This window comes from Saimiri boliviensis, chromosome 21 (assembly GCF_048565385.1).
Source record: "Saimiri boliviensis isolate mSaiBol1 chromosome 21, mSaiBol1.pri, whole genome shotgun sequence".
NCBI classification, from domain to species: Eukaryota; Metazoa; Chordata; class Mammalia; order Primates; family Cebidae; genus Saimiri; species Saimiri boliviensis.
The window spans coordinates 10,600,838-10,623,617 of NC_133469.1; the positions used below are offsets into that span (position 1 = coordinate 10,600,838).

General features: G+C 39.8%; 1 protein-coding gene across 1 annotated transcript in view; it reads left to right on the forward strand.

Annotated features, from left to right (window-relative positions):
- The window catches only part of ST13 (ST13 Hsp70 interacting protein), a 36,649-nt gene extending 17,569 nt beyond the window's left edge, over window positions 1–19,080 (forward strand). The window contains exons 5-12 of the mRNA XM_039463036.2: window positions 1,213–1,279; window positions 6,663–6,747; window positions 7,236–7,346; window positions 10,416–10,518; window positions 13,085–13,201; window positions 15,254–15,302; window positions 18,271–18,404; window positions 18,915–19,080. Of these exons, the coding sequence (XP_039318970.1) occupies window positions 1,213–1,279; window positions 6,663–6,747; window positions 7,236–7,346; window positions 10,416–10,518; window positions 13,085–13,201; window positions 15,254–15,302; window positions 18,271–18,404; window positions 18,915–19,043 (795 nt within the window). The 3' untranslated portion in view covers window positions 19,044–19,080. The remainder of the gene's footprint in view (window positions 1–1,212; window positions 1,280–6,662; window positions 6,748–7,235; window positions 7,347–10,415; window positions 10,519–13,084; window positions 13,202–15,253; window positions 15,303–18,270; window positions 18,405–18,914) is intronic.
- Window positions 19,081–22,780: the final 3,700 nt, after the last annotated feature.

Below are 22,780 nucleotides of genomic sequence, written 5' to 3' on the forward strand. Positions count from 1 at the left end.
TAGGCAGACAAATTGCTTGAGTCCAGGAGTTCCAGACCAGCCTGAGCAACATGATGAAAACCTATCTCTATAAAAAAAAAACGCAAAAGATTTAGCTGGGTGTGAGCCTCTTGTCCAAACATGGGAGGGGAGGCTGAGCCCTGGAGATGGAGGTTACAGTGAGCCATGATTGCACCACTGCACTGGAGCTTGGGTGACAGAGGGTGATCCTGTCTTTAAATAAAGAAAAAGTCATTTTTATATTTAATATTTACTTTTTATGTTTATTTTTTGTAGAGACGTGGTTTCACCATGTTACCCAGGTTGGTCTTGAACTCCTGGACTCGAGCAGTCCACCCACCTCAGCCTCCCAAAGTGTTGGAATTACAGGCGTGAGCCATTGCACCTGGCCTCAAATTACTTTCTTAATGAGTTAGCCAGCACCTTCAGTTTAGACACTGGTGGTGGAGTGTATATATCTTTTTCCTGTGATTAAAGAACTGATGAGATTTCCATTTTATTTGCTGTTAAGTTTTTGTTCTTTTTTTGCAGAGGTGGGGTGAAACAAGGTCTCACTCTGTGTCACCCAGGCTGGAGTGCATGGTGCAATCATGACTCACTGCAGCCTTGACCTCCGAGCTCAAGCAATCCTCCTAACTCAGCCTCTGGAGTAGCTGGGACCAGATGCATGTGCCACCATGCCCAGTTTTGTTTTTGTTTTTGTTTTTGTTTTTTGGAGAGATGGGATCTCCCTCAGTCGCCCAGATGATATGTTTTTGTTCTTAATCAATTTTTGTACTGTCAGCATCTTGTACAGTGTTTGGTCTGTCTATATAGTATGGGGGCTCAGTAGTTGTTTGTGGGAACAAAGGAATGAGACCTTTCTCGCCTAAGGATTCAAACTTAAAAGGGGCTAGTTGTCTCTTTGTGAGGAGATTAGGTTTAATATTTATGGATAGCTGGGAAGGAGGTGGTATGCTTTGGTTGGGATGGAAGGTTAAGCAAAGGTCTTGTCTAGGGCAGAGTGTAGGAGTGAAATTTGTTTAGTATATAAGGTTAAAACCCATTGTGTATAGTTTCTCACTAATCAGGTATCATAATTGTCTCTTTGTTCTCTGGAGACTAAAGAAGAATGAATGAAAATGGGAATTGTGACTGCGCCTCATGCCTATAAAGTCCAGATTGCTTCCTTCTCTCTCTCTAATTCTAAGATGATTTTCATTTTCTTCCTAGATAACAGAGGAGATGATAGATCAGGCAAATGATAAGAAAGTGTCTGCTATTGAAGCCCTAAATGATGGTAAGTAATCTTTTTGCTACATTTCTGTGGTAGTCAGAATATTGTCTTCTTTATTGCAGTAACTTAAATAGTGATAAAGTGGAAGAAAACTTACATGTACCTATGCTGTACTGGGGAAGATAGTGTCCTATTATCCAGCCACCCCTTCCTCATTGATAAAGAGACTGAAATCACTCAGTTTTAATTACCTTGCCTCTGCAAGGACAGATCCTGATTTGATTGATTGCCTCTGATTTCCTGACTGTATCATGGCGTTTTTCTACTGAGAAGAGGCTTTAAAGAGGTGAAAGCCTTAAAAAAAAAAAAAAAAAAAAAAGGTAATATTAGAGCAGTGACCCTTAACTTTTTAAGTAGTAATACCCTTGACAGATGATGTTCCTAGGCATACCAGTCTTATTTCTAGTCCCTGCATGTTAGATCCTCTTGAGAAAATCCCATCAGAGTGAGAAAGTGCTGGTAGTATTTTTTTTTGTGTGTGTGTGTGTATATATATATATATGTATTTTTTTTAACTCTTCAAGGTAACAATAGGTTCTTTTTTTAATGGTAGTCTTTTTTTTTTTTTTTAATTTAAATTATGTTTTTTTTTTTTTTTTTTTTTTTTTTTTTTTTTTTTTTTTTTTTGAGACGGAGTTTCGCTCTTGTTAACCCAGGCTGGAGTGCAATGGCACGATCTCGGCTCACCGCAACCTCCGTCTCCTGGGTTCAGGCAATTCTCCTGCCTCAGCCTCCTGAGTAGCTGGGATTACAGGCACACGCCACCATGCCCAGCTAATTTTTTGTATTTTTAGTAGAGACGGGGTTTCACCATGTTGACCAGGCTGGTCTCGATCTCTTGACCTCGTGATCCACCCGCCTCGGCCTCCCAAAGTGCTGGGATTACAGGCTTGAGCCACCGCGCCCGGCTAAATTATGTTTTTTTATTTTTGAGACAGAGTCTTGCTCTGTCACTCAGGCTGGAGTGCAGTGGTGCAATCTCAGCTCACTGCAACTTCCACTCACTGGGTTCAAGCAATTCTGCCCCAGCCTCCCTGGTAGTTGGAATTACTGGCATGTGGTACTGTGCCCAGCTAATTTTTGTATTTTTAGTAGAGACGGGGTTTTGCCATGTTGGCTGGGCTGGTCTCGAATTCCTTATTTCTCGAATTCTCAAGTGATCCGCCCACCTTGGCCTCCCAAAGTGCTGGGATTATAGGCATGAGCCACTGTACCTGGCCCATGGTAGTATTAAATATAATGTTTAATCAGTTATAATTTATAAGAATCATGTATAAACTTGGGTACTGTGGCTGCATGAGTAATATTTCATGCAAACATCTTGATAACTATGATAGTGTGTCACAATGCCATAGTTAACTAGATGCTATTGTATAGTGCTCATGTGCATTTGGACTTCACTATTAGATTAGAAGGTGACTTGGAGTTATTTTTAGAATGAGGTCAGTATTGATGTTCCAAGTTGATACATATTTTAAACATTTTGTGATTCTACCACCGGATTAATTTAGCTCCTTAGTACATGTTTATACTATTTTATACTGCGGTTGTCTTAATAGTTTACTTTGCTGAAAAATTTATTTTCTTTATTACTTTCTGTTTACTGTCCCTAGGTTATTTTTTCTTAAAGCTGTTTTTTATTATACTATTCTGTTGCTTATAACCTGTGATGAACTTTTGTATACATAAAAGATCTTCATCAGAGGATTATAGACCTGCCAGAGTAAAACACCGTATTTCTCCAGCTTTGTTTTCTCCAGTCAGACTTTACTGTCTGAGAATGTTTTTTTACTTGTGCTTTACTGCTTTTCCAGAAAGCTTTTCTTTACGTAGTTCAACTTACGTACTTATTTATTTATTTAGATAGATTAGATAGTTAGATAAAGTTTTGCACTTGTTGCCAGGCTGGAGTGCAAAGGCATGATCACAGCTCCCTGCAACCTCTGCTTCCTGGGTTCAAGCAATTCTCCTGCTTCAACCCTCCTGGTAGCTGGAATTACAGGCATGTGCCACCACGCCTGGTTAATTTTTGTATTTTTTGTAGAGATGGGAGTTTCAGCACGTTGGTCAGGCTGGTCTCAAACTCCTGACCTCAGGTCATCTCTCTACATCGGCCTCCCAAAGTGCTGGGATTACAGGTGTGAGCCACCAGGCCCGGCCTGTTTTCAGCTTTTAATTCATGCCCATCAATTTGTTCCCAGCCACTGCTCTTCTATTCCATTCCTTTTCTTTTTCACATGAAACTTTTGCTAATTTTCCTACCGCTTAAGTTTTAAGAGACAGGGTCTCACTCTGTCATTCAGGTTGGAGTGCAGTGGCATGGTCATGGCTCACTGCAGTTTGATTTTACTGGCTCAAGCAATCCTCCAGAGTAGCTGGGAATATAAGAGCATGCCTGGCTAATTATCTTTTTTTTTTTTTTTTTTTTTTTTGGTAGAAATAGCTTGTTATCCTGTTGCCTGGGCTGGTCTTGAATTGGCCTTAAGCAGGCCTCCCAGCTCAGCCTCCCAGAGTGCTAGTATTGCGGGTGGGAGGCACTGTGCACTGTCCATTTTTAAATTTCCTGTCTCCGCAGTATGTAACAAAATGAAAATGAGCAGGCTATTACCTAATAAATCACGTTTTAGTTTTCTTATTTTTTTTCTTTTTTTTGAGACGGAGTTTCGCTCTTGTTACCCAGGCTGGAGTGCAATGGCGCGATCTCGGCTCACCGCAACCTCCGCCTCCTGGGTTCAGGCAATTCTCCTGCCTCAGCCTCCTGAGTAGCTGGGATTACAGGCACGTGCCACCATGCCCAGCTAATGTTTTGTATTTTTAGTAGAGACGGGGTTTCACCATGTTGACCAGGATGGTCTCGATCTCTCGACCTCGTGATCCACCCGCCTCGGCCTCCCAAAGTGCTGGGATTACAGGCTTGAGCCACCGCGCCCGGCCTTCTTTTTTTTTTTTTTTTTTTTTTTTTTTCTAAACTCTGTTCATGTGACTGTAAATTTAACCTAGTTCTGATTTTAGAATTTATGCAATTTTATAGTATATCCTAAAGGACAAAAGGTTAGATTTCTAAATCAGGGATTGTGAATCCAAGCCCCACCAAGAGCTGGTGAAGGTACTTCTGTTTGGAGAATGTAGTTAAAGTGTGGAGTATGGAGTCAGAGTGCTGTGGTTTGAATCTCAGGTCTGGCACTTAAACTATGGCTGCTTTCCCACTGTAACAGCATCATTAAATAGTTATGGCAGATTGTATTATCTGCAGAGATCAAAATAATTCTCATTTGGCCCTTTCCAGAAAATGTTTACCAACTCCTGAACTAAATGTATGGGGGAGCCATTTATTTAGTTGGGAAGATACAGATTGGGAATAGGTTTGGAAATAGGAATTTAGTTTTTTCAGTTTTGTCTAGGTGTGGTGGTTTACACCTATAATCCCAGCACGTCGAGGGACTGAAGTCCAAGATCAGCCTGGCCAACACAGTGAGATTCCATCTCTTAAAAAAACACAAAAAATTAGCTGAGTGTGATGGCACATTCCTGTAGTCCCAGGTACTTGAGAGGCTGAAATGGGAGGTTCCCTTGAGGCTGGGAGGACCCTTTGAGCCCAGGAAGTTGAGCCTACAGTAAGCTGTGATTCTGCCACTGCACTCCAACCTGGGTGACAGAGCAACACCCTGTATTTAAAAAAAAATGGCTGAGCGTGGTGACTCACGCCTGTAATCCTAACACTTTGGGAGGCCGAGGCAGGTGGATCAAGAGGTCAAGAAATCGAGATTATCCTGGCCAACATGGTGAAACTCCATCTCTACAAAAAATATAAAAATTAGCTGGGCATGGTGGCGCATATGTGTAGTCCCAGCTACTCAGGAGGCTGAGGCAGGAGAATCACTTGAACCCAGGAGGCAGATTGCAGCAAACCGAGATCGAACCATTGCACTCCAGCCTGGTGATAGAGCAAGACTTCATCTCAAAACAAAAAAAAAAAAAGTTAAGTCTTGAACATGGTAGGTCTGAGTTGCTTATTAGACATCCAAGTGTAATTACCTGTAATAGGTTTCTGTAGTAGTAAATACTAATACTGAGCATTCTTTTCTGTGTTGCTTTTGTGAGTTCTTTTCAAGTCCTTTACTCTTTCACTAACTGGCTAAGTAGCTTTCACAGTGAATTGTGACATTTGTCTTAAAATTTCTGTGTTTGGCCTGGCACAATGGTAATCCCAGCTACTCAGAAGGCTGAGGTGGGAGCATCACTGGAGCCCAGGAGTTTGAGAGTAGCCTAGGTGACACACCGAGGCCCAGTCTATAAGAAATTTTTAATTAGCCAGGTTTAGTGGTGTGGGCCTGTATTCCCAGCTGCTCAGGAAGCTGAGGTGGTATGATCCCTTCAGCTATGAGCTATGATCATGCCACTATACTATAGCCTATGTGAGAGTTAGAACCTGTCTCATTAAAAAAAATACTCTGTATTTGTCTTGCCTCTCCAAGAACTAGACTTTATGCAAAGAACTGTTCTGACTCTATAGTGTGTTTTCTTCATTGAATGACTAAGGGATTAATAAAGAAGCTAACTGGCCGGGCATGGTAGCTCATGCCTATAATCCCAGCACTTTGGGAGGCCAAGGCAGGTGGATCAGGAGTTCCAGACCAGCCTGGCCAACATGGTGAAACCCTGTTTCTACGAAAATACAAAAATCAGTTGGGCATAATGGTGGGCACCTGTAATCCCAGCTACTCAGGAAGCAGAGGCAGAAGAAGCGCTTGAACCTGGGAGGTGGAGGCTGTAGTGATCCGAGATCGTGCCACTGCATTCCAGCCTGGGCGCACAGAGTCAGATTCTGTCTCAAAAAAAAAAAAAAAAAAAAGCTAACTATGAGAATAGGACACAGTGAATTAAAGTATAGATGATTACGGTCTTTTATGAATTCTAGTTGTCTTAAGTTTTTGTCCCATTTTTAAAAATTCAAACGAGTATATTGTTTTCTTTTAAAATCAGCCCTGTGAAGTTAGCATGGGTTCTTTTTCCCTTGTAAGCTTAATTTTATCTTTTTAATTTAATGGATAAAAGAAAATCAATGGAATTAATTTACCTTATCCTTTAAATTGATTTTATCCTTTTTTTTCTTTAAACAAAATCAATATGGGTCATTCTAAGAGTGTGCTATTCTATTGTTAGGGGCTTATGTACCCAGAAATTGTCGTGTCTCAAGTGAGTTACAGTATAGGTGTCGTAAGATTTGCTTTCAAAAGACAATTTTTGTATAACTTAGACTGTTGTCTTTTTTTTTTTTTTTACTTGATTAAAATAAAAATGTAAGAGACTAACTGGATAAGAGATCAAAACTTTATTAATATTTTTATCCTCTGAATATTTTTTGATAACTTTTGTTTCTCTTTAGGTGAATTGCAGAAAGCCATTGACTTATTCACAGATGCCATCAAGCTGAATCCTCGCTTGGCCATTTTGTATGCCAAGAGGGCCAGGTGAGAACTGTCAACAGAAAGTATCTTCTGGCCGGGCGCAGTGGCTCACGCCTATAATCCCGGCACTTTGGGAGGCCAAGACGGGTGGATCACGAGGTCAAGAGATCGAGACCATCCTGGTCAACATGGTGAAACACTGTCTCTACTAAAAATACAAAAAATTAGCTGGTCATGGTGGCACACGCCTGTAGTCCCAGCTTCTCGGGAGGCTGAGGCAGGAGAATTGCTTGAACCCAGGAGACGGAGGTTGCAGTGAGCCGAGATCGCGCCATTGCACTCCAGCCTGGGTAACAAGAGCGAAACTCCATCTCAAAAGAAAAAAAGAAAATACCTTCTGGTGAATAATTTCTGCACATTTGTTTAAATAGAGTTTCCTTCTGTGTTGATCTCAAAAGTTTTATTGAAATGAGTACTTTTTTTTGAGGGAGGTGCCATGGCTCAGATACGAACTGAAATGAATATTTTTAAATATCACACTTATTTTTCAGTGTCTTCGTCAAATTACAGAAGCCAAATGCTGCCATCCGAGACTGTGACAGAGCCATTGAAATAAATCCTGATTCAGCTCAGCCTTACAAGTGGCGAGGGAAAGCACACAGGTAAATTACTGAATTTAATTATTTTCAGAACTCTTTACATTTAAATCTGATGTGTTAAGACACTTTGTTTAAACAAAAACACAAAAGTTCCTAATGGCTTAATTTTCAAATTAGTATATACTTAGTATTAAGAAGTGAGATAGCTTGTAGCCAGCTGCTTAAAAGGAAAAAGAAAAAAGAAATTTTTAAAAAAGGAAGTGAGAATATAGGAAGGAAGAAAGAAGAAAATAAAAATTTTTTTCACTCCTTTTATTCAAACAAAGCTACTGTTACCAGTTTTTGACTACATATGGCCAAATATAAGGTAAGAATTTTTATTTAAAATTAATTCCAGGAAAAGAAAATAATGATCTTTTGTTAGTGTCCTTACAAATTGTATCTTGTTTTCAGACTCTCTAATTTAGCATTGAATCATCAGTATATTATAGGAAAAGGAGTATGCCAGCCTGAAACTACTTCAGTCACTGCTTAGGCCACCTGAAAAATTAGGAAAAGGCCAGGGGGCATAAAGAGGTGAATTTAACCTGATTAGTAATTATTCCTGGCAGCAAAACTTAAAGCATTAGTGACTTTACATGTTACATGGGTTGAAAGGTCTTATGCCTCAAATGTTGTTGGAGATAAAGGTGGATATGTTTGGGACAACTGTGTTAGCTGACTTAGAGTAGCTCTAGTGGATTTTATGGTGTCACATGATAAAGATAAACATTATAAGTTGAAACAAAATTTATTAATGGTATGTGGGCACAGGAAAAGCTCATGCATTGCTGTTGATCCTTTTGAAATCCCGTTAGTCCAAGTATTTCTTGCCCTTCTAATACAAGACAGCATCGGCTCATCTTGTGCTTTGCTTGTGTCAGACTTAAGCCATTTCTGTGGGAAATCATGATTCATTTTAGTGGAAGCTAAGATTTGAGCACTGTGTATGTTCATTGTTTCTGGTATGTACTGTTGTTTCAATGAGCAGCTAGAAAAAAATTTTGAATCATGAATTTAAGGAAAAATCTTGCAATTATGACACTAATACTTTATTAAATTAATAAATTAAAATTTAAGTCATGAATTTAAGGAAAATTGAAATTATGACACTAAAAATTTAATAATATTTAATAATTTAAACTAAATTTTAAAATTCTGATGTTGTCTATTAAAATTTAACATTAAATGTTTTGTTTTACTTTTTAGTTTGTATTTTTGACACATATGTAGTTAAAATTTTTGTTCTAGTTTTACACTTCAATGCTGTGATATACATAAAATTGTTTCAGAATTATAATAGCTTAAAAATTGTGTGTCTCTTAAGTAAAGTTTGAAGTTTTTTTGGAATGCTTCTGTTTTGTTTTGCTTTTTGTTTTTAGACAGTGTCGCTGTATCACCCAGGCTGGAGTGCAGTGGTACAATCTTGGCCCACTGCAACGTTGCCTCCTGGGTTCAAGTGATTCTGCTGCCTCAGCCTCCTGAGTAGCTGGGATTACTTACAAGTCATGCCCCACCATGCCTGGCTGATTTTTTGTATTTTTTTGGTTGGGTGGGGGGATGGGGGTGGTATCACCATGTTGGCCAGGCTGTTCTCAAACTCCTGGCCTCAAGTAATCTGCCCTCCTTAGCCTCCCAAAGTATGGAGAATATAGGAGTGAGCCACCACGCCCAGTCAGGAATGTTCTTAGAATATATATCCCGCTTGAAATATATATAAAAAATAACTATATTAAAAGTTACTTGAATTCATTTATTCTGTGTCACTTACGTTGTTAATGTAATATACCCTCCCCTCCCCACTTTTTTTCTTGAGTTTTTGCTCTTTAACCCAGGCTGGAGTGAAGTGGTGCAATCTCAGCTCACTGCAACCTTGGCTCCAGGTTCAAGTGATTCTCCTGCCTCAGCCTCTTGAGTAGCTGGGATTACTTAACAGTTGTACCCCACCATGCCTGGCTAATTTTTTGTATTTTTTGTAGAGGGGGTTTTCACCACGTTGGCCAGGCTGTTCTCAAACTCCTGGCCTCAAGTAATCTGCCCTCCTTGGCCTGCCAAAGTGTTGAGAATATAGGCTTGAGCCACCATACCCGGTGAGGGATGTTCTTAGCATATATATCACACTTGAAATATATAGTCAAAAATAACTATATTAAAAATTACTTGAATTTATTTCTTCTGTGTAACTTATGTTAGTGCAATGCACAGCCCGCCCCCCCTTTTTTTAGAGGAGGAATTTTGCTCTTTTACCCAGGCTGGAGTGAAGTGGCGCAATCTTGGCACACTGCAACCTTTGCCACGTGGGTACAAGCAGTTCTTCTACCTAGCCTCCCGAGTAGCTGGGATTATGGGCACGCGCCACCATGCCTGGCTAATTTTGTATTTTTAGTAGAGACAGGGTTTTGCCACATTTGCCAGGCTGGTCTTGAACTCCTGACCTCAGATGATACACTGCGCCTGGCCGCAGCTTCTTATTTCTGTTTGTATTCAGGTTTAGGGTTTGCTTTATTTACATTTTTCTGATTCATACTTATTTTTCAAGTATGTGAAGCATTTAAAGGTTTGAAGAGTCAAACCTTTGTTAAAAGGTAAACCCAGAGAATTCTCATTTCCGTTGCTGTGTCCTCTACCCCATTCTCAACTGCCCCCACCAACCTTTTGTTTCTGGTTTACCTGTTCTATGTTTTTTATAAAGCCTGTACACATGTATTATTTTCTTTCTATGTGTTATATAGAAGGTAGCTAAACGCTAACACATTATGTTAATCCTGGTTTGGGTGAATTGAAAGTTATGGCTTTACCTGCTTTTTAGAAATTTTGTGATAATCTGATTTAAGAAAGGGTTTCATTTGTATTTTAGCTTTTAGTAGAAGAGCAGCTTTACAGTTACCATAGAGGAAATTTAAATGTTTTGGAGTTTTTATAGAGTTAACTAGTAGTGGTATATAGTAATTGAATTAGTTTATAAAAGTTTATAGTTAATATTTAACTTAAACCTGTTCTAAAACAATCCTTTTTTGTAAGGAAGAAAGATAATCATGCCACATAGGTTAATATGTATAAAAGGCTCCTAAAATGACTGTAAATCTGTTTCAGACTTCTAGGCCACTGGGAAGAAGCAGCCCATGATCTTGCCCTTGCCTGTAAACTGGATTATGATGAAGATGCGAGTGCAATGCTGAAAGAAGTTCAACCTAGGGTATGTTAAAGTAGAGAAAGGGAAAGTCATTAGTTTAATACTCCATCGCTCCAGTGCTTACCCCTGGCAGCCATAATTCATCTGAAAAACAAGCAAAGAAACAAACCATTGGAAGATAAAAATCTAATTGCTGAAGTTTGTGCTCAACTCTAGAGATCTTACTAGGTTTTCATGCTTTCATTTATCATGCTTTATTAGTGCAAGGTCTGTTACTTTGTTTGGAAGCCTGAGGTAGAATTATAACCAGAAAATTAGAAATAGAAAAGAAGGTATCAGGTTTACAACAAGGAAACAAATAGAAAATCTATAATTAGCATTATCCAAGATTGAGTGTGGTGTGTCCTTATATATCATAGCCACTTTATGAAGCAAGAAGGCCTTGTGGAAGTTAAGAAATTTCATTCTCAGCCGGGCGCGGTGGCTCAAGCCTGTAATCCCAGCGCTTTGGGAGGCCGAGGCGGGTGGATCACGAGGGCAAGAGATCAAGACCATCCTGGTCAGCAAGGTGAAACCCCGTCTCTACTAAAAATACAAAAAGTTAGCTGGGCATGGTGGCACGTGCCTGTAATCCCAGCTACTCAGGAGGCTGAGGCAGGAGAATTGCCTGAACCCAGGAGGCGGAGGTTGCGGTGAGCCGAGATCGCGCCATTGCACTCCAGCCTGGGTAACAAGAGCGAAACTCCGTCTCAAAAAAAAAAAAAAAAAAAAAAAAATTTCATTCTTTCTGGCCAGGCGCCGTGGCTGACGCCTGTAATCCCAGCACTTTGGGAAGCAGAGGTGAGTGGATCATCTGAGGTCAAGGAGTTCAAGACCAGCCTGGCCAACATAGTAAAGATGGTGAAACGCTGTCCCTACTAAAAATATAAAATATAAAATACTAAAAATATAAAAAATTAGCCAGGCATGGTGGCATGTGTGCCTGTAGTCCCAGCTACTTGGGAGGCTGAGGCAGGAGAATCACTTGAACCTGGGAGATAGATGTTGCAGTGAGCCAGGATTGTGCCACTGCACTCCAGCCTGGGTGACAGAGCGAGACTGTCTTTAAAACAACAAAAACAAAAAGAAGTAGTTTCAGTCTTTTAAAAATAATACTAAATCCCAAAGGTAGAACATTCCAGCATTTTTTTTTTTTTTTTTTTGAGACGGAGTTTTCGCTCTTGTTACCCAGGCTGGAGTGCAATGGCGCGATCTCGGCTCACCGCAACCTCCGCCTCCTGGGTTCAGGCAATTCTCCTGCCTCAGCCTCCTCAGTAGCTGGGGTTACAGGCACGCGCCACCATGCCCAGCTAATTTTTGTATTTTTAGTAGAAACAAGGTTTCACCATGTTGACCAGGATGGTCTCGATCTCTTGACCGTGTGATCCACCCGCCTCGGCCTCCCAAAGTGCTGGGATTACAGGCTTGAGCCACCGCGCCTGACGTCATTCCAGCTTTTAAGGATGATTTTTCTTTAAAATTGTTGGTTAAAATAATTTTAATGGCCGGGTGTGGTGGCTCACGCCTGTAATCCCAGCACTTTGGGAGGCCAAGGTAGGTGGATCACAAGGTCAAGAGATCGAGACCATCCTCATCAACATGGTGAAACCCCGTCTCTACTAAAAATACAAAAAATTTGCTGGGCATGGTGGCACATGCCTGTAATCCCAGCTACTCAGGAGGCTGAGGCAGAAGAATTGCCTGAACCCAGGAGGCGGAGGTTGCAGTGAGCTGAGATGGTGCCATTGCACTCCAGCCTGGGTAACAAGAGCAAAACTCCGTCTCAAAAAAAAAAAAAAAAAAATTTAATGCATTTACACGGTAAATCCTTCATTCTGTGGGAAATTCAGCTGTCAGGAATTTACTCTCAGAGGTTTTAAGGCAGTGAAAATTGTATTGAATTTAATTTATTTACTGCCAGAGAGTTCATTTGGTTTTCTGTTTTCTTATAACAGTGCTAACTTGTCAGCAAAGTTGTAAACAAGCTAAAGTGACAGTGGAATATGAATCTCTTTGATTTATTCTCTGAGGAAATAACAGATGCAGAGAATTTATTTGATACTATTTACTAGTGTCTGGTATACATATTTACATGTTTTCCCTCTATAATATAGACTGTAGCAATTCGATAAGACTAAATATTTTTTCCCTTCCTGTTTTATGGATATGGAAACTTAAATATACTGTTGCATATACTTGGAGTATGTGTTCCCAGTCTCTGCCTTCCACGGCAGACATCCTTAATAATAGTGTTCTATTGAACCGTGCTGTCCTTTTGAAACCTAAACACTGTGTATCTGGTAGAAACTAGGTGGCAGGAATTGTCGTGCAGTTTGAAACCTGTTTGTTAATCTGAGATTATAACATTTCTCTGTAACTTCAAATCCCAGGCCCTTTCCTCTGTTTTACAGTGCCTCATGCAGTTGAGGTTGGTTTTGTTAAATCCTGAACTTGTGCTACATCTTTTTCTACAAGGCAAATCTGTCATTTTTCAGAACTGTATGTTGAATTAAACGTTTCTCCACAGAGAATACTTGTGTTAACCTTATTCAGCTTTTGGAGCAGGCTAAGTTATGGCTCTTTTTTCTAGGCACAGAAAATTGCAGAACATCGGAGAAAGTATGAGCGAAAACGTGAAGAGCGAGAGATCAAAGAAAGAATAGAAAGAGTTAAGAAGGCTCGAGAGGAGCATGAGAGAGCCCAGAGGGTAAATTTCCTATAGCTAAGCCATGAAAGGAAAATACAGAGTTTTTAGGACACTAAAATTCTTATTTATGGCTTTTATTTAATGCTGGCTACAGTTCTATAGGGTAATGATATTACTTATAAGGAGTCCACTTCCAATGTGTCTAATTTTGGGAACATTTTTAGTCTTAAATTTTTCAGTGAGCTTTTATTTCACTATTTGTATTCTTGTTTGTGTTTTTATAAAATCAAAAGAGTTTTTCCAGGTCAAGTAATTAAAATGTGGTGGATTGTTTGATCTTTTGAGGATGCTTGGCCAGATTAATTAAATTATGATTCTTCCCCTCTTCCGACAATGGATGTGTTGCTATTTAAAATTGATTCTGGCCGGGCGCGGTGGCTCAAGCCTGTAATCCCAGCACTTTGGGAGGCCGAGGCGGGTGGATCACAAGGTCAAGAGATCGAGACCATCCTGGTCAACATGGTGAAACCCCGTCTCTACTAAAAATACAAAAAAAAATAGCTGGGCATGGTGGTGCGTGCCTGTAATCCCAGCTACTCAGGAGGCTGAGGCAGGAGAATTGCCTGAACCCAGGAGGCGGAGGTTGCGGTGAGCCGAGATCGCGCCATTGCACTCCAGCCTGGGTAACAAGAGCGAAACTCCGTCTCAAAAAAAAAAAAAAAAAAAAAAAATTGATTCTGGCAGGGCAAGGTGTCAAGTGCCTGTAGTCCCAGCTGTTTGGGAGACTGAAGGGGGAGGTTCACTTGAGCCCAGGAGTTCAATACTAGTCTGGGCAATGTAGTGTGATGCTACCTCTTTAAAAAATAACGATAATTTACCTACTTATTTCTCACATTGTTGGATGAAAGAACATAAGGCTCTATTATATAAAGTTGCATTCTAATTTTTTGTCATGTAATATTAAGCATCATACTTGATTTTTAAGGTTATAGTTCATAATCTTTAAATTTTACATTTATATATCTCCTTGATAATTTTATAACTCATATGAGGGAAATTTATTTTTTATTCATTCATTTTGTCTTTTAAAAAGCAGCAAAACATCAATAAATCTACATTTTTGTTGTGTAGGGAGAGTATGGAAAAGATGTACATAGGAAATAAAAGTCATGGCTGTCGGCCGGGCGCGGTGGCTCAAGCCTGTAATCCCAGCACTTTGGGAGGCCGAGGCGGGTGGATCACGAGGTCAAGAGATCGAGACCATCCTGGTCAACACGGTGAAACCAACACGGTGAAACCCCGTCTCTACTAAAAATACAAAAAAAAATTAGCTGGGCATGGTGGCGCGTGCCTGTAATCCCAGCTACTCAGGAGGCTGAGGCAGGAGAATTGCCTGAACTCAGGAGGCGGAGGTTGCGGTGAGCCGAGATCGCGCCATTGCACTCCAGCCTGGGTAACAAGAGCGAAACTCCGTCTCAAAAAAAAAAAAAAAAAAAAGTCATGGCTGTCTTCGTAATCTAGTCTTGTCCTTCCATGTAGGCATTTTAAAACAAGGATGAAAGGCTGGGCTTGGTGGCTTATGCTTGTAATCCCAGCACTTTGGGAGGCTGAGGTGGGCAGATCACCTGAGGTCGGGAGTTCAAGACCAGCCTGACCACCATGAGAAACCCCATCTCTACTAAAAATACAAAATTAGCCAGGCATGGTGTTGCATGCCTATAATCTCAGCTACTCAGGTGGCTGAGGCAGGAGAATCACTTGAACCCAGAAGGCAGAGATTGTGGTGGGCTGAGATCACACTGTTTCACTCCAGCCTGGGCAACAAGAATGAAACTGTCTCAAAAAAAAAAGGATGAATTTATAGTTTTCATATTAGCACTGTAAATTGTTTTCCAGGTTTGTTTGTTTCCAGAGTAGAAGTAAAACACTTTACTTGAAATTATTACCAAGAATAATGTTCACTGAGAATCCATTTGAAAAAATTTTTGAAGGCGACATAGAGTATATACTTTAGTTCAGTATTGCCATCTACTACATTATTTTACAGTTTTTTTATGGTTTTGCATGGACAGCACTTATTTCTTCTATTATCTATTTCTTTTTGTATTAAAGGAGGAAGAAGCCAGACGACAGTCAGGAGCTCAGTATGGCTCTTTTCCAGGTATATTTTTTGAAAAGTTAAAACTGTTTTGTTCTGTTATACAGTAATATTTTAATGTAATACTTAAATAATGTTTATTATAAAGTGATATTCTAATTTTGTTCTCTTATACAGTGATACTCATGAAGATACTATAGGTTAAAGAAATGATGGAGTTACTGAGCATAAAAATGTTTTGAGTCCAGTATAAAAGTAGCAGATTACTCTTTCAGATATGGCCAGATATTGCTAGTGAGGACAGGACAAATACGCAGATAGAAGAGACGAAAGAGACATGCAGATTTATTGAGTACTTTCTGATTACAGCAATGTGGAATTTATATCAAGACCAGGATGAGACTTAAGTTTTTATTTTTTAAACAGCTATCTCCATTTGTTTAATGGTAACTAACTTTATTTTAAGGAAAGTTTTTAGAGGCCATGTTTGTTTATATGTCACTGGTTAGAACTTAGTTACATGATATGAGCCTAGAAAATCTGTTCTTTATTCTGAAAGAGTATGTGCACAGCAACTGAAAACATACCTAGAACAAATATTGAGGATGACCTCCTGTTTCAAGAAAAAGAAATTAAACTTAGCTCATAGTTTACTTCCTGTTTAAAATATAAATAATCTTATTGTTAGATAATCTCTGTTTTAGAAAATGACTGCTAATGTTGTACTAGTACTAGAGATACTTTTCCATTACGTACATTTTATTTAGATTTGACAAGCCTTGGGTCAGTAATTTGTTATGAGTAGGCACTAATTTTTCAAAGCATTAAGTAGGAGCAGCAAAAGAAGCCAGAAGTTGTTTTATGGTCCTCTTAGATTTCTTCCTCTGTGATTGTTAGTTATTAATGGTTGTGTTTTAATTACTGTTAAAGCAGGTAGAAATAACTTTATTATGTGTTTCCTCCTTTATTATGGCTTTACTTTAATAGTGACCCTTTGTAGAATATATTAATGCTATCTCTTTCCCTATGTTATTACTAGTATTATTATTATTTTGAAACAGTTTCGCTCTTGTTCCCCAGGCTGGAGTGCAATGTCGTGATCTCTGCTCACCGCAACCTCTGCCTCCAGGGTTCAAGCAATTCTCCTGCCTCAGCCTCCCGGGTAGCTGGGACTATACAGGCACACGCCACCACGCCCAGCTAATTTTTCTATTTTTAGTAGAGATGGGGTTTCACCATGTTGACCAAGAGGGTCTCAATGTCTTGACCTTGTGATCGCCTGTCTCAGCCTCTCAAAGTTCTGGGATTACAGGCGTGAGCCACCGCGCCTGGCCTCTTTCCCTATATTATTAATAGTGATTTTAGAATATCTCTAGTAGACATACAGGTTTATGATACTGAAGAACAGAATAGATTATTTGGGTTTATAATCTAACAGATAATACTGGGAGAATCAAATCCTTTTTGCTAGAGCATTATTCTCTGTAAAGAAGCACCAGGACTTCTTGTTAACAATGCAGGTTTCTTGGCCGGGCGGGGTGGCTCACGCCTGTAATCCTAGCACTTTGGGAGGCCGAGGCGGGTGGATCACAAGGTCAAGAGATCGAGACCATCCTGGTCAACATGGTGAAACCCCGTCTCTACTATAAAAACAAAAATTAGCTGGGCATGGTGGCACGCGCATGTAATCCCAGCTACTCATGAGGCTGAGGCAGGAGAATTGCTTGAACCCAGGAGGCGGAGGTTGCGGTGAGCCGAGATTGTGCCATTGCACTCCAGCCTGGGTAACAAGAGCGAAACTCCGTCTCAAAAAAAAAGAAAGAAAAGAAAAAAATGCAGGTTTCTGGTTTTACCTTGAGATAATTTTTATTTATGTAACTTTATTTTTATTTTATTTTATTTGAGGTGGAAATGAAAAAGCAACATATAAGCAAGCAGTTTAAGTAGTTGTTAACCAAAGGAAGAACTATACAAGATGAGTATATTTGAAACAAAAACCTAAATTCCTATGAATTAATTTTAAATTGAAACAGACAAGTATTCAAGAATGGAGAGTTGCTGGGCGCGGTGGCTCAAGCCTGTAATCCCAGCACTTTGGGAGGCCGAGGCGGGTGGATCACGAGGTCAAGAGATCGAGACCATCCTGGCCAACATGGTGAAACCCCGTCTCTACTAAAAATACAAAAAATTAGCTGGGCATGGTGGTGCGTGCCTGTAATCCCAGCTACTCAGGAGGCTGAGGCAGGAGAATTGCCTGAACCCAGGAGGCGGAGGTTGCGGTGAGCCGAGATCGCGCCATTGCACTCCAGCCTGGATAACAAGAGCGAAAACTCCATCTCAAAAAAAAAAAAAAAGAATGGAGAGTTGAAAGATAATCAAAATGACTAACTTTGTAATCTTAGGGAATGTTAGATGACTCTGTTTTTAAAGTGAGATTAGTCTTTTTTAACAGCATTATTACTAGAAAAAAGTTGTCAGGTACAGTGGCTTACACCTGTAATCCCAGCACTTTGGGAGGTTGAGGCGGGCAGATCACCTGGGGTCAGGGGTTCGAGACCAGCCTGGCCAACATGGTGAAACCCTATCTCTACCAAAAATACAAAAATTAGGTGTGGTGGTGCATGCCTGTAGTCCCTGCTACTTGAGAGGCTAAGGCAGGAGAATTGCTTAAACCTGGGAATCAGAGGTTGTAGTTTTCCGAGATGCACCACTGCAATCTAGCCTGGGCGACAGAGCAAGACTCTGTTGCAAAACAAACAAAAACAGTATTATTAGTAGAAAAAAGTTAATCCAGGAGGTAGCAAAGTCTGATTTATAGCCTTGTTTTTTAAGAGATAATTAGAAGCTATAACTTGTTTCTTGTTGCAGTCTGATTAGAATTTTCAGACTACTTTGTGCTTAGTGGAACCCTTATTTGAACTCGCACTTTTTGTGGATGAAATACTGTGTCAGAATATTTGTGAGTATGATTAGTGCTACACAGTTCTTTCGTTTTTTATTTCTTTTATTTTATTTTTATTTTTTATTGCAGGTGGCTTTCCTGGGGGAATGCCTGGTGGTTTTCCCGGAGGAATGCCTGGAATGGGAGGGGGCATGCCTGGAATGGCCGGAATGCCAGGACTCAATGAAATTCTTAGTGATCCGGAGGTTCTTGCAGCCATGCAGGTAAGACTTGGAAGAAAATCTTTGGACTTTGTATCATTAAGGCAGTTCTTTGATAATTCTGTGTGGAGACAAAGGTTATTCTTGTAGCTATTTTTTATTTATCACAGTTAGCAAATAGCTAATTATGCATATGTGACATTTGCTTTCTTTATGCAGAGTGAGTAACTTAAATTTTGAAAACTGGGAAATACTTAGTAATAGTTGGCAATTAAATCCAGTTCTTTTCTTTGTATCAAAATTGTATGTACTTTTTTTCATCATGTAGTTCAAATGACATAATTCAGCTTGCTTTTGTGACTTCAGGGACTTTTCTAAACCCCATTTAACCCATGACCCAATTATAGGTCTAAATAATAGATGGAATTTAGGATAATAAACTTAACTGACCCAGTAGGACGCTTTTTAAAATACTAACCGTTTTTAGGTTTAAATAATAGACGGACTTTAGGATAATAAACTTTCTGACCTAGTAGGACACTTTTTAAATACTAACAAACCCTTTCTTTTCAGGATCCAGAAGTTATGGTGGCCTTCCAGGATGTGGCTCAGAACCCAGCAAATATGTCAAAATACCAGAGCAACCCAAAGGTTATGAATCTTATCAGCAAATTGTCAGCCAAATTTGGAGGTCAAGCATAATGCCCTTCTGATAAATAAAGCCTTTGCTGAAGGAAAAGCAACCTAGATCACCTTATGGATGTCGCAATAATACAAACCAGTGTACCTCTGACCTTCTCATCAAGAGAGCTGGGGTGCTTTGAAGATAATCCCTACTCCTCTCCCCCAAATGCAGCTGAAGCATTTTACAGTGGTTTGCCATTAGGGTATTCATTCAGATAATGTTTTCCTACTAGGAATTACAAACTTTAAACACTTTTTAACTTTAAAAATATTTAAAACAAATTTAAAGAGTCTGTTAATTCTTATATTTTTCTTTATTAATCACTTTGGATGTTTTTTTCTTTGAATTATTGGGCAGGGAAGATACTGAATGTATAGAAGATTTTTGCTCTAATTTGAGTGAAATAAAAGTTTATTAGTGTGAGGCAGACATAACTCATTTGAGGATAAAGTTTGTTGCATATGTGGTTCCTGAAGCATTTTGATTTGTCTTTTTAAATGCTTTATCTTTTTCTTTAAAGATTTATTTCAATAAAACTAATTGGGACCACCAGTATTTCAGTAGGACCTGGGTAGAGACTGGAAGTACTTGACAGGTCAGCAGCAATCTTGCTGTGTTTTATATCATGTGCATCCTTGGGCAGGTTGTCCTTAAATCTTACACTGTGGTGAAGGGATGATTTTTTGTAATGCTGCAGTAGAGTTGGAGTACTTAGTTCTGTTCTTGTCCTAGTGTATCTAATAAATGTATCATATTATTTCCACATAGGGGAAATAAGGGAGTACTTTTCTTTTTATATTTCTATGCTTAAAATTCTCTTTCCTAGTCAAAAAATGCCCAACTCTGTGTCTGCTTTCTGCTTGTTAAGGTTTTTCTCCCTGACTTTTCTTGGGCTAAAGACAGGCTTTTTCCACCAGTATCATCACTGCTATCATCATTAACAGCATAATTATGCAAGCATATTTAATGCTGAGTTTAATTTAATATGTAATACATATGGTAATTGTAGGGTAATACCCACAACAACTGTAGTTTCTTACTTGGCCATGAGAATGCTTATTTAAGTTCCACTCTGGCAAAATCTTGTCATATCAAAAGACATTGGAAAGAGGGATTCCCTTTGGTGTTTGGTCTTCTACTTAGAAAATACCTATCGCAGTTAGAGTTTATCTTGTAGTATTCATCTTTGTATTTTGAAGATGAGATTTGAATTAAATTGATATACACAGAGGGGAACCCATTTTTTTGATCCAATGTAAATTATACATGACATAATCCACAGTTACTCATTGTGGAATTGTTGAGACTATAAAAGACTCATTGTCTTTGTATTCAGCTCTTCCTTAAATAGTGTAATAATACCCCAACCTCTGCTTGCTTGCTTTCCCTTCCCTCCAATGATAAAGAAAATGAGAAATTTTCTGTTGTGCATTCAATTCTTATTTTAAATAAGACTAAGTATAGGCATTGTACCTGACATTGCTACGTTTCTACCAATGTTTCAACTTAAAGTGCTAGTGTTTAAAAACATTTTCAAGGGATAAGAACTTCCGAACTTTGCTTATTTGAAGAATCAGTGGTAGGAGCAGTGAAGTAAATTCTATGGAGTACATTTCTAAAATAGCACATTTCTGAAATCATAAATAAGTTTATTCAGGTTCTAACCCTTTGCTGTACACAAGCAGACAGAAATGCATTTGTTACGTAAATGAGAAAAGGCTAATTATGCTGATGGAGCATGCTTTTAAAATCCTTTAAAAACACTCACCATATAAACTTGCATTTGAGCTAGCGTGTTCTTTTTGTTAATGTGTGTTCTTTCTCAGAATTGCCAGTGTGTACTTGGCTTAACTCAAGAACAGTTTTTTCTGGATTCCTTATTTGATTTATTTAACCTAATTATGTCCTGATATTGCAAATATTACCATAAGTGGGTAAAAGTAAAATTCCTCTTCTGAAAACGTGTCCTGTGCTTTTAGATTTTTAAGTTCCACAATATAAAATACATTATTAAGTTTCAACTCCATATTTTAAACTAGAAATGTTTTCTTGTACTAATGATGCTATCAGAAGGAAGTTGTTTTTTCTGCTTAAGAATGTAGTTATATTTCTAGCTATGTTAAAAATACTGTTTTAAAATAGATATTGGGCAGATATGGTGTCTCATGCCTGTAATCCCAGCACTTTGGGAGGCTTGAGGTGGGCAGATCATACAAGGTCAGGAGTTCAAGACCAGCCTGGCCAACATGGCAAAACTCCACCTCTACTAAAAATACAAAAATTAGCCAGGCATGGTGGTGCACACATATAATCTCAGCTACTCAGGTGGCTGAGGCAGGAGAATCACTTGAACCCAGAAGGCAGAGGTTGCAGTGAGCTGAGATTGTGAAACTGGCTCAAAAACAAATATAGCAGGACACCTCAGACAAAACCTCTCGGACATCAGGTTTGTAAAGGAAGTGGCTTTTTATTCATCCGGGAGTCTTGGCATACTCACGTCTGAAGAGCCAAGCTCCCTGACTAGAAAATCCTGGCCTCTTTTAGAGGCTCACAGTCTTAGAGGGTACATGTGAGAGGGTTGTGATTGATGAGGTAAGGGAGAGGTACGTGACTTAGGTGGAGGTCTCATCGTGATTAAGCAAGAACATTGCCTTCCGGGGAAGATTCCTCCACACCATTCCTGTGATCTATAGCTAGGATGGGAACTAGGGTCCGGGGTTTGATCTGTAACCTCCAGGTCCAGCTAGTGGCACCGGTTTTGTCTCCTCCAGTGACCTTGTGCCTTCTATTTTCAACTTTTATACTTCTTTCGAAATGCAATGTAGAAGGTTCGGGGAAGTGGTCTTAGAAGCTTAAGAGGAAGGAGTCTCCTTCCTTACCCCCTCTTTGAGAACCTCACCTATAACATTATTGAGAGTTCCCCCTCTCATTCTCATTTTCATGTTCAGGATCCAACTGGGCCCCTTACACAGTCATACACCTCCACCTAAATTGAAACCAAAAGCAAGACTTCCATGGTTAGTTACAGAGCGAGCTGTGTTCAGGAGTGCCAAATTCAGCACACATGGGTGATGAGGCCAGGCTTCCACCTAAAGGAGGTGGGCAAGTTTCCCAGGACCAGTCGTACCTTGTTTCTGTCGTCTAGACTGCCCGTGCTGGTTCCTTCCCGGTGTTCAGCCTCTGCATGGATCCACTGCTTGGGGCCTACCTTGCCCCACTCTGGCAAAGCGGTCCACTGGGGCAAATGTCTATCTGGGAGCACTTAGGACCTGCATTGCCCAAGCGGTCTGGAGTCCTCCGCTGGGATTCTCTGCACAGCAAGGCAAACTGCCTAAGAGGTTGTCCCCAGCTTGGTCAGGGAACCAAGTAATGTAGCAGGACATTGCACAGACAAAATCTCTCGGACACCAGGTTTGTGAAGGAAGTGACTTTTTATTCGGGGTGGGTGGGGGCATTCTTGGCATACTCACATCTCAAGAACCAAGCTCCTTGACTAGAAAATCCTGGCCTCTTTTAAAGGCTCACAGTCTTAGAGGGTACCTGTGAGTCGTGATTGATGAGGTAAGCGAGAGATATTTGACTTAGGTGGAGGTCTAATCGTGATTAAGCAAGAACATTGCCTTCCAGGGACGATTCCTCCATACCATGCCTGTGATCTATAGGATAGGAACTAGGTTTTGGGGGTTGATCTGTAACCTTCAGGTCCAGCTGGTGGCCCTGGTTTTGTCTCCTCCACTGACCTTGTGCCTTCTAT